This window comes from Triticum aestivum, chromosome 2B (genome assembly GCF_018294505.1).
Source record: "Triticum aestivum cultivar Chinese Spring chromosome 2B, IWGSC CS RefSeq v2.1, whole genome shotgun sequence".
In the NCBI taxonomy this organism is placed as follows: domain Eukaryota; kingdom Viridiplantae; phylum Streptophyta; class Magnoliopsida; order Poales; family Poaceae; genus Triticum; species Triticum aestivum.
Window position 1 is genome coordinate 551,628,344 of NC_057798.1, and position 12,150 is coordinate 551,640,493.

Consider the following 12,150-nt stretch of genomic DNA (forward strand, 5'->3'; position numbering starts at 1 on the left):
AACTAAGGGATATTAAGGCCTCCTTTTAGTAGAGTACCGGACCAAAGCATTAACACATAGTGAATACATGAACTCCTCAAACTACGGTCATCACCGAGAAGTATCCCGATTATTGTCACTTCGAGGTTGTCGGATCATAACACATAATAGGTGACTATAGACTTGCAAGATAGGATCAAGAACTCAAATATATTCATGAAAACATAATAGGTTCAGATCTGAAATCATGGCACTCAGGCCCTAGTGACAAGCATTAAGCAAAGCAAAGTCATAGCAACATCAACCTCAGAACATAGTGGATACTAGGGATCAAACCCTAACAAAACTAACTTGATTACATGGTAAATCTCATCCAACCCATCACCGTCCAGCAAGCCTACGATGGAATTACTCACGCACGGCGGTGAGCATCATGATATTGGTGATGGAGGATGGTTGATGATGACGACGGTGACGAATCCCCCTCTCTGGAGCCCCGAACGGACTCCAGATCAGCCCTCCTGAGAGAGATTAGGGCTTGGCGGCGGCTCCGTATCGTAAAACACGATGAATCTTTCTCTATGAATTTTTTTTCTCCGCGAAAGCGAATATATGGAGTTGGAGTTGAGGTTGGTGGACGTCCAGGGGGCCCATGAGGCAGGGGGCGCGCCCCCACCCTCGTGGACAAGGTGTGCCCCCCCTGACGCTATTTCTTTCGCCAATATTTTTTATTAATTCTGAAAAGTTGCTCCGTGGATTTCCAGGACATTCCGAGAACTTTTATTTCTGCACAAAAATAACACCATGGCAGTTCTGCTAAAAACAGCGTCAGTCCGGGTTAGTTCCATTCAAATTATGCAAGTTAGAGTCCAAAACAAGGGCAAAAGTCTTTGGAAAAGTAGATACGACGGAGACGTATCAACTCCCCCAAGCTTAAACCTTTGCTTGTCCTCAAACAATTCAATTGACCAACTGAAAGCGATAAAGAAAAACTTTTACAAACTTTGTTTGCTCTTGTTGTTGTAAATATGTAAAGCCAGCATTCAAGTTTTCAGCAAAGATTATGAACTAACCATATTCATAATAACACTTAGGTCTCATGTTTACTCATATCAATGGCATAATCAACTAGTGAGCAATAATAATAAATCTTGGATGACAACACTTTCTCAAAACAATCATAATATGATATAACAAGATGGTATCTCGCTAGCCCTTTCTGAGACCGCAAAGCATAAATGCAGAGCACCTTTAAAGGAATCTTCATATCCGGGTGCCAAGCTTGCCTTCCACGCCAAAAAGAGTCCCATCCGGACACAGGTGAGAGTCTTCGGTCTTGCATCTTCATAGCCCATCAGTCTGGCCCATGTCAATAGGCCGGATGACCGAGGACCCCTTAATCCAGGACTCCCTCAATCATCTTATAATGCTACCGCCATACTAAGCAAAATAAGATGCATAAAAGATAAACATCACATTCAATCAAAATATGTGACATGATATGGCCATCATCATCTTGTGCTGATGATCTCCATCACCGAAGCATCATCATGATTTCCATCGTCATCGGCGCAACACCTTGATCTCCATCGTAGCATCGTTGTCGTCTCGCCAACTATTGTTAATATGACTATCGCTACCGCTTAGTGATAAAGTAAAACAATTACATGGCGATTGCATTGCATACAATAAAGCGACAACCATATGGCTCCTGCCAGTTGTCGATAACTTTGTTACAAAACATGATCATCTCATACAACAATTTATATCACATCATGTCTTGACCATATCACATCACAATAAGCCCTGCAAAAACAAGTTAGGCGTCCTCTACTTTGTTGTTGCAAGTTTTATGTGGCTGCTATGGGCTTCTAGCAAGAACCGTTCTTACCTACGCATCAAAACCACAACGATTTTTCGTCAAGTGTGCTGTTTTAACCTTCAATAAGGACCGACCATAGTCAAACCCGATTCAAATAAAGTTGGAGAAACAGACACCCGCCAGCCACCTATGTGCAAAAGCACGTCGGTAGAACCAGTCTCATGAACACGGTCATGTAATGTCGGTCCGGGCCGCTTCATCCAACAATACTGCCAAATCAAAGTAAGACGTTGGTGGTAAGCAGTATGACTATTATCGCCCACAATACTTTGTGTTCTACTCGTGCATATAACATCTACGCATAAACCTGGCTCTGATACCACTGTTGGGGAATGGGGTAATTTCAAAAAAAAATCCTACGATCATGCAAGATCTATATAGGTGATGCATAGCAACGAGAGGGGAGAGTTTGTCCATGTACCCTCGTAGAACGAAAGCGGAAACGTTTCAATAACGCGGTTGATGTAGTCGAACTTCTTATTGATCCAACCGATCAAGTACCGAACGTACGACACCTCCGCGTTCAGCACACGTTTAGCTCGATGACGTCCCTCGTGCTCTTGATCCAGTTGAGGACGAGGGTGAGTTCTGTCAGCACGATGGCGTGGCGACGGTGATGATGATGCTACCGGCGCAGGGCTTCACCTAAGCTCTACGATGGTATGATCGAGGTGTGTAACTATGGAGGGGGGCACCGCACACGGTTGGGAGAGAAACTTGTGTGTCTATGGGGTGCCCTTGGCCATGTATATAAAGGAGGGGAGGGAAGAGGTGGCCGGCCCAAGGGGGGCGCGCCAGGTGTGGGGAATCCTACTAGGACTCCCCAGTCCAAGTAGGATTCCCCTCCTCTTTCATATTCCTAGTAGGAGAAGAGGGAAGGATGAGGAGGAGAGAAGGAAGGAGGGGGCGCCGCCCCCTCCCCTTGTCCAATTCGGATTGGGGCAAGGGGGGCGCGTGCCACCTCCTACCCGGCCCTCTCTCTTCTCCACTAAGGTCCATGAGGCCCAATAACTTCCCGGAGTGGTTTCCGGTAACCCTCGGTACTCCGAAACTTATCCGAAATGACCTGAACCATTCTGGTGTCCTGATGTAGCCTTCCAATATATGAATATTTATGTCTCGACCATTTCGAGACTTCGTCATGTCCGTGATCTCATCCGGGACTCCGAACAAACTTCGGTCATCAAAACACATAAGTCATAATACAAATCGTCATCGAACGTTAAGCGTGCGGACCCTACGGGTTGGAGAACTATGTAGACATGACCGAGACACATCTCCTGTCAAGAACCAATAGCGGAACCTGTATGCTCATATTGGCTCCTATATATTCTACGAAGATCTTTATCGGTCAAACCGCATAACAACATACATTGTTCCCTTTGTCATCGGTATGTTACTTGCCCGAGATTTGATCGTCGGTACATCATACCTAGTTCAATCTCGTTACCGGCAAGTCTATTTATTCGTTCTGTAATACTTCATCTCGCAACTAACTCATTAGTTACAATGCTTGCAAGGCTTATAGTGATGAGTATTACCGAGAGGGCCCAGAGATACCTCTCCGAAACACGGAGTGACAAATCCTAATCTCGATCTATGCCAACTCAACAAACATCTTCGGAGACACCTATAGAGCACCTTTATAATCACCCATTTACGTTGTAACGTTTGGTAGCACACAAAGTGTTCCTCCAGTATTCGGGAGTTGCATAATCTCATAGTTTGAGGAACATGTATAAGTCATGAAGAAAGCAGTAGCAATGAAACTATAACGATCATAATGCTAAGCTAATGGATGGGTCATATCCATCACATCATTCTCCTAATGATGTGATCCCATTCATCAAATGACAACACATGTCTATGGTTAGGAAACATAACCATCTTTGATTAACGAGCTAGTCAAGTAGAGGCATCTAGGGACAATATGTTTTGTCTATGTATTCACACATGTACTAAGTTTCCGGTTAATACAATTCTAGCATGAATAATAAACATTTATCATGAAATAATGATAAATAATAACTTTATTATTGCCTCTAGGGCATATTTACTTCACTGTCTAGCACAAATTCTATCTTCAGTCTTTTTAAAACGGAAAACCTAGAGAGAGAAATCAGCGATAATATTCCTTAGCGTTACTCGGGGTGGGTGATCTTCGTTTCTGAACACGACGGCATTTCTCGAGTCCCAGAGCTTCCAGGCAATGGTCAAGGCCACCAATGACCAGATGTTGGGGTTAAAGCCCGGAACTGCCGGGTGTTGGTGTAGAGGAGTGAGGGAAGTCAGGGCAGGCAGCCCCAGGAGAGACCACACTTGTGTAACATAGGAGCAGTTGGAGATGAGGTGAAGGGCATCCTCACATGGGTCTTGGCATCTTGGGCAGGACACAGATTGAGCAATATGTTTGTGAAGCATATTGGCGTTCGTGTTTAGCTAGTCACGGAGTAGAAGCCAGACGAAAATCTTGACTTTGGTCGTGACTTTGGAAGAACAGACAAAATCATGGTGTGGGTCGACTATTTCCTATGCAACAATGGAGTTGTATGCATTCTTAGCTGAGAAAGGAAGCCCATGTGTGAGGGACCGCTCATCCGGTCGGTCCACGTTTTGGAAATCCTGCAACAACAACAAAACACAGTCCAACTCTCGAGCAGCAGCATTAGTAAGATGGTTCCGCAGGTTCGATAATAAGCCATTTTGCCAAATTGTAGCCACTAGCACCTTGTCATCTATGGAGTGTGAGTATAGGTGTGGGAAGACTTTGTGGAGAGGGGAGTTGAGTAGCCATTTATCTAGCCAAAAAGAAGTGGAGAGGCCATTGTAGGTGATCACGAATGAGTGCTCAATAAGAAGTGGTAGGTTTTTGTTTACTACTTTCCAGAGAAAGGAAGGCCTGGAAGTTTTGGCAGCAATGCCAAGTGGATACATTTGATTGTACCAATGTATCCAAGGGATGTCCGAGTTTTGCAGGATTTTAAAGGAAAATTTCATGAGCAGGCAATGGTTATGAACTTTGAGATTTTTAATGCCTAGACCACCAAGTTCTTTTGGTTTGTAAACATTTTTCCACGCGACTAGACAACTCGCACTCGTTGGACCAGAAGAAGGCTCTCCTAATGGCGTCAAGCTTAACCAGGACAGACTTTGGAAGGCGTAAAATGGACATGAAATAGACTGCTAGGGAGTCGAGGACCGCGGTCAACAAAGTTAACCTGACGCCACGGGAGAGTAGACGAGCGACCCACCTGAACAGAAATCTTCGAAAGCTGTCGACGATAGGATCGAAGGCTGAGAGGGGTACTTTGGTGGGGGAGAGTGGGAGGCCTAGGTAAATTAACGGAAAGGAGGAGAAGTTACACCCTAGAGCGGCCGCAATGTCGTTTTGCGTGCAATCGTCCGTGGCAATTGTGAGCAGGACTGTTTTTTGGAAATTAATAACTAAGCCAGTCGCAAGGGCGGAATCATCAAGAGTTTTCTTGAGAGTTGCGGTTGTGGCGACGTTAGCAGCGGCAATGATTAGTGTGTCGTCGGCATATTGGAGGGTCACCAGAGGCTCATTAGATTTGAGAGGATGGCATAGTTCGTTTGGCCCGAAGGCCTGGGAGATCAACCTTTGTAGAACGTCAGCTACAATGATGAACAAGTATGGCGAGAAAGGGTCTCCTTGGCGCAGGCCATTTCTACATTGGATCCAAGACCCCGGGGTGCCATTAAGGAGAATCGCCGTTTTGCCTGTGTGCAGAATGTTGTTAACCCATGCATAGAAAATGAGAGGGAAACCCCTCGCCTGCAAGATAGATATGAGAGAGGACCAACAGATCGAGTCAAATGCTTTGCTGAAATCAAGTTTGAAAAACATGATTGGGGCTTTCCGAGTGTGGCAAGCGCTAAGGATATCCGCAGCATAAACGAATTTTTTGGCTATGTTGCGGCCGTGTAGGAAACCAGTTTGGTCATAGTGAATGAGTAGTGGGATGAGTGGTTTTACTCGATTGGTGAGAACCTTGGCCACAGCTTTTGGAGTGCAGTTTATGATGTTTGCTCGGTGAGAACATTTTCGTTTATGATGTTTGCTCAGAACTAGTCAGTCAAACTTATCTTTAAAAAGAGTCAAACTTACATCTGTTGTCATCGAGACAGTTGCGCATGAACTAATCAGTTCAGACATGCCCTTGCCTGCTTTACACGTGTACGGTACTATGCAAACTTGCAAAACCACGCAAATTTCAGAAGACAGAACACAAAAAAGAAGCCCGCAAAGAAAACTAGACTCTCCCGTCCATTCCATCAAAAAGACCCGACCACATCCCTTTGACCTGCGGCAGCTGCGCCACGAACGCTTGCCATGGCGGGTAGCCCACGCCGCTGCCCCGGACGCGCCCGTCCATCCTCAGCGACAGGTACCTGCGCACAATGATCCGTCGGCGAGAAAGAACAATTCGATTACGAGAATTCAACCACCCGAACAGCTGAAAGCTTCAGCGAAATGTTCAGACGAATTAATCTGCAGTGCTACTCACACAGGGGAATCAGGCCTGACATTCGCCATCTTCTTCTGCTCAGCCAACCACCTGCAACGAGTACCAGCAGCAATCAGCACGATGTGATTCGCCATTGCCAATTCTCCGTGTGCGAGCAAGAGAGTAAGTGATTTAGCTCGGCCAGAGCGGCTTCGTACTTTGCCCACTCGGAGGTGTACACCGGCGTGAGCTGCCAGAGCCTCCTGCTCTTCCCGGCGACCTCCTCGTCCTCCGCCTCCGCCTCCCCGTCGCCCTCCTCACCGAACTCCAGCGCCGGCGCGTTGCCGTCCGTGGGGAAGGGCAGCACCAGCACGCCCCTCTCCATGAGGTCCCTGAGGAACGGCCTGCTCCGGCGGAACGACTCGGCGACGAACTCGGCGGGGCCGGCGACGATGACGAGCCGCGCGCTGCCCCGCAGCTCGCTCAGCGGCACCACCCGGCCGCCGTCGCCGACGCGGAGCTTGAGCCTGGACAGGTTCTCCTCCCGCGTCAGCCTGGCCACCTGCGCGTCGCTGGCCTTGCGGTCGCGCGAGTAGAGGAACGCGAAGACGGCCACCGCCGCCACGTCGATGCCCAGGCCCTTGAGCGTCTCCGCGACGCCCGCCGCCCTCGCGGGGTTCCCCAGCGCCGGGAGGAGCTGCGTGAGCGCGATGAGGCTACCGAGGCCCGCGCTGGCCATGAAGGCGAGGTAGAAGAACATGCGCACCGACCGGAAGGGCGACAGCACCTCGCTCCTTATCTTGGCCATGGAGCTGCTGCTGCCGCCGCTGCAAGAATCGAACGACGCGATCAACGACGGGCCCAGAGGCGAGCCAAATACAGACAGGAAGAAAGACGACGGGGTGGCTACCTTACCTCGTTGCCCGGGGCGGCGGAAGGGGGAGGGGAGGGCTTGTTCGCCGCGGAGCACCGGGCGCCGCGGCGTGCTATGCCGCTGGAGGATAAGGAGAAAGAGGCCGACGGCTTCCCAGAGATCGGCGGCAGCAAGAGGAGCGGGGCGGGCAGGGAGACGGTGGCGGGAGAGGAGGGGATCGGCCGCGGGACCATCGTGATGGAGGTTCGTGCAGCAGACCGGAGCCTCTGGCTGCGACGGAGGGTAGGATTTCCCTTTCTTTCTCCTCTGCTGTTTTAACCGCCACTCGATTTGTGGCGGCAATCGCAACAGCAAGGCGGGAAGGGAAGCGAAGGAGAGGCCCACGCTTGGCCTTGTAGGCAGGCTGCCGCCACTTCGCTCGAGTTTGCCTGGCTTTCCGAATGCCAAGTTGCTGTGTATATTCTCTAGAAAGAACAAGTTGGTGTGTATTTTGGCAGTACCAGTGTCCAGATAAATTCCAAAATGCTTACTGCCATTTGAGCTCCTGAGGCAGAACAAATATCCCAGATGGTATTGGCAAGACTGCAGCAGGGTTACACTGTCAGCAAATGTAAAGCTGATGCATTGTGCAAACTGGGCGTCAGCCTTTTGCTCAGTCCAGGAAAAAACTGCTGCATTGATCTGTATTCAGATTGCTAGCACAGAGGAATTGGCAAGAACAAGGCTTCAATAAAAGAGTATGGTTAAGCTGTGCCAGAACTTGGAAGACAATGCGGATGTGTAGCACGCAAGCTGAAGAAGTTCCACACATTTGTGTTATTTGAGTTCCCGAGACCGAACAAAGCATCCAGATGAAACTAAAAAGGACACTCCTGCACAAATAGTATGGTTACAATGTCTCAAAGCTGCAAGCTTAACTCAGTAAGCTGCAGGCAACACAAGCTGATGTTCGCTCTGAATTCGGAGTCACCGAGACTACGCCGTATTGTAGGAGAACTTGAGCTTCTTTAACTGCTCCTCCAGCAACGGGTGGCACTTCTCGAAGGACAATGTCCTCAGGGAGACCGGCAAGCCCGTATGTGGCAATGACTGGATCTTCGGACAGTTGAATATCCGCAGGAACTGGAGAGTCGACAAAGTGCACAGCTCTTCAGGGAGTGCAACAAGATTCCCACAGTCCTGAAACAACAGCTCTTGCACCGACGGGAAACACCAACACAACTTCTTGTTGCGAGGGCCATGAACAACCGCGGAGTCGGTGGACTGGTACAGGACAACGATCTTAAGAGCAGGTAATGTGCTTCTCATCATCAGGCTAAGGAGAGAGGTGCTACTGATGGTCAGGCACTCGAGCTTCTGCATCCCCCGGCCTTCGCCGACGTCGAGAAACATCGAGGGATCAAGGTCTGTCAACCTAGGGCAGTTCACAATGTGCAGGTTGATGAGTGACGAAAGGTGGTGCAATCCACCCAAGGATTGCAGGCTGCTGCAGTTATCGACATACATCCCTCGGAGTGATCGCAGCTGCGAAACTATTTCTGCTGGAAGGGACAGTAAGTTAGGACAGTTGTATATAACCAAGGTTACGAGTGAAGACAGGTTGTGCAAGCAGGATGGAAGTGACGCATCAACATGGCCGCATGACCTCATAAGCAACTCCTCCATCGATGGCGGCAGGGTCAGTTTCCTTGTGGGTGGAAGCTCTGGACAATTTTGAATTTCCAATACACGAAGAGAAGCAAAGCCCCGAAATCTTTCCACAGGGAGCAATGCTAGTTTTGAGCAGTTCATAACAGTTATTTCCGCGATTCCCTGCAAGCTCTGTGCCTGTAGACACTCATCGAGACTCCTCAGGTTTCTGCATCGTATGATGTGCAACCTCCTGAGGGAAGAAGGGAGGCTGGTGATTTCAGTTAGGAAATGACAGTTGGAGAGACTGGGCTCACACAAACAGCAAAGATTTCCAGCCTGCAACCAAGATGGTGTTTGGATGCCACTGTAGTGCTTCAATTTCAAACTCTCAAGGTTGGGATGGGGCTCAAATGATTCAACAATAATGCTTTCTTGTGAATACTTGGCATTGCTGAATTCCGCATTACCAGCTTCGCTTGAAGACCATTCCAGAATCAACCGTTGTATGTGCGCTTTTGTGTTCATCTTGGCTTTTAAGGCATCATCCTTCACAACATTCTCAAGATTCGTAACATGTAAAGTTTCGGTCAGCTGTGTCATGTCCTTCAGTTCGGCGATTCTGTGCCCTTGTCCTTTCGGAATTTCAAATACCAACGAGTTCTCGAGTGATGTCAAAGCGCTTATATTGCTCATCACCGAAGTAATCGGTTCATTCATGTAACATTTCCTCAGATTGACTAATCTAGTCAAACCGTTGGGATGGTTCTTCAGAGGGACGTTCAGTACATTCAGAATTTGCAAATTGCTTAGCTGGCAGATGGAGTCAGGCAACCATTGGATCTTTGTGTAAGAGATATCGATATACCGGAGAAGTTTTAGATTGCCAATATTCCTAGGGAGCTCTTTGATCGCACACTCCCGTAGCACCAGCACGCGGATATTACTCAGTTTATCAAACAAAATATCAAGTGAGCAACTCAAATCTTGCCCAGACATACCGAGAATCAAAAGTGACCGCAGCTTTGGGTATCTACCCAGTTCAAGATGTTTGGTGCACACTGACAGATGGCGAACAGTGGAAGGGATTTTCGGAAGGCATCTTTCATCAGTCAGACAAAAACATTCATCTATAGAGAGTGACTGTGCGAGATCAGACATCAGGTCATGCATGACGAAACATGAGTCACTGAATATGTGTTGCTGAAAAAAGGACTTGTTGAGCAATTCTTTCAAGCATTTGTTCCCAAAGTCGCCTTGAGGAGAGATGAAGCCTTCTGCAATCCACATGTCAATCAGAGTCTCCTTCCCGAAGATATACCCCTTTGGAAATATCGCACAGAATGCAAAGCATTGCTTGAGGTATGCAGGGAGGTACTGGTAACTCAGTCGAAGAGCCGGGAGAATGCCTCCTGCACCTTGATCAAGCTCCCACAACCCACTTGCCATGACTATGCTCCAATGCTTTGTGCTCATGTCAGAGCTCAGTGCCCCACCGACAGTCTTGGCAGCAAGAGGGGAGCCCTTGAGCCTATGGGCAATCTTCTTGCCAATGGCCACCAATTCAGGATGGTCTGCAGGGTCCTCATCGCCGAATGCATACTGCTTGAACAGCTCCCAGTAAGCCTCCTCCGGTAACCCATTCAGACATAACAGTTCCGCCGCTCCGGCGGCATCAGCAACCTTGCAAGAGCGACCGGTCACCAAGATGGCACTTCCAGGATGCCCAAACTTCAGTGGCGCGATGAGCGTCTGAAACTCCACACTGTCCTCACACCAGGCATTGTCAAGGACAAGAAGGAACCTATTGGACCTGACCAAATCCCTGAGAACCACCTGAAGTGAGTCCAAATTGCCAAGGCCAGTTTGCGCCACCGCCCCGTTGGTCGCCGACTCTATGATCGCTTTGGTCACCAGCGTCACGTCCGGCGATTCCGGCAGGCAAACCCACACCCGCAGGTCGAAGTGGTCCTGCACCCTATGGTCGTTGTACACAACCTGCGCCAGAGTGGTCTTCCCTACGCCGCCCATGCCAAGGATCGCCAGCACGGCCACGCCGTCACGGCTCTTCCGTCGCTTCGCGCTGCCGCCGCCATCGCCGGAATCGTGGGCATGGAGCGGATTCAGAAGCAGACGGACCACATCCTCGCGCTCCCGGTCTCTGCCGAGAACCAGGGGCCTCCCGGCGAACGAGCTCGTCTCCCGGAACGCGCGCCGCGGCGTCGCCTTGCCGGCCGCGTCCAGCACGGCGAGGGCCCGCTCCAGGTCGGTGGACGCGTACTCGAGCCGAGACCTGACGCCTCTGGCTCTATCCGCCGCGCCGGTGACCAATCCGCGCAGGAAACTGCGCGCGGATGGGAAGAGGCTCTGGCTCGCCTGCTTCTCGTCCGTGGCGAGCTCGTCCGCGAGGTCCTCGGCGTCGCAGGCGGCGTCCTTGAGCCGCGCGAGGAGATCGGCGACACCGGGGTTGGCGAACCGCCACTGCTCCGCTTGCTCGACGAGCGCCTGCACGCGGGACAGCACGGAACGCAGCCTGTCCACTTCGTCGCCGAGGCCTGCGTGGGCGCCCCACGCGCCGGCGGTGGCCGACAAGCCGGTGGTCAGGAGCCAATCCATGGAGGCGGTAGTTCCGTAGTTGGGTTTGCACGAGTGGATGGACCGAGGCAAAAAGAGGTGGAAATGGGTGAAGATTTTTTCTAGGTAATGGGTAATGTGGTTCGGCGATTATGTGCCCTTGTCCTTTCGAAATTTTGACTTAGGTGAAAGCTAATGTAGTTGTGTACGTCACTAAACCAAAATGAGACTGGGTGTGGCTAACAAGTCTATGTCAAGTGACATAGTAACATGTAACAAAGAAAAAATAAAAACCAAAACAAATAATTTGCACGAATCTTCACGTAAGATCTCACAAAAATAGCGTCGACTGAGACTTACTCGACTGAGATTTAGCAATCCAGAATGAGATTTCATGAACCCACCCACGATGAAACTTGTATTCCACTTGGTATTCCCTTAGTTTTTCTTTACTCCATGTATTAGCTTTAACCTAAGTCAAAATTTCTAACGTTTGATCAAGTTTATAATCTTTCCGTTCATAAATATAAGTTGTTGGGGAGCGTAAACTCAACTCCCCCGACATATTTAAGAACAGAGGAAGTAGAAAACAATCCAAATTTTCACAATAATAAATATACCCCCTCTGCAAACTAATATAGAATCGTTTAGATATATTACTCCCTCCGTTCCTAAATATTTGTCTGTTTAGAGATTTCCTAAGGACTACCACATACAGATGTATATAGACATATTTTAGAGTGTAG

General features: G+C 49.2%; 2 protein-coding genes across 3 annotated transcripts; both read right to left on the reverse strand.

Moving 5' to 3' along the window:
• Window positions 1-5,948: 5,948 nt before the first annotated feature.
• Window positions 5,949-7,691, reverse strand: LOC123045976 (protein LOW PSII ACCUMULATION 1, chloroplastic). Of its 2 annotated transcripts, none has more exons than XM_044469241.1 (4): window positions 7,243-7,691; window positions 6,546-7,154; window positions 6,388-6,438; window positions 5,949-6,271 (listed from the first exon to the last, which is right to left on the reverse strand). In XM_044469241.1, the coding sequence occupies exons 2-4, from the start codon at window positions 7,133-7,135 to the stop codon at window positions 6,133-6,135; spliced, it is 780 nt and encodes a 259-aa protein (XP_044325176.1). In that variant the 5' UTR covers window positions 7,136-7,154; window positions 7,243-7,691; the 3' UTR covers window positions 5,949-6,132. The 2 variants fall into 2 exon arrangements, with proteins under 2 accessions (XP_044325176.1, XP_044325175.1); XM_044469240.1 differs by having other exon boundaries at window positions 7,238-7,691.
• Window positions 7,692-7,980: 289 nt separating this feature from the next.
• LOC123045975 (putative disease resistance protein At3g14460) lies at window positions 7,981-11,510 on the reverse strand. Its single transcript, XM_044469239.1, has one exon. The coding sequence runs from the start codon at window positions 11,444-11,446 to the stop codon at window positions 8,177-8,179; it is 3,270 nt and encodes a 1,089-aa protein (XP_044325174.1). The 5' UTR covers window positions 11,447-11,510; the 3' UTR covers window positions 7,981-8,176.
• Between the last annotated feature and the right edge of the window lie 640 nt (window positions 11,511-12,150).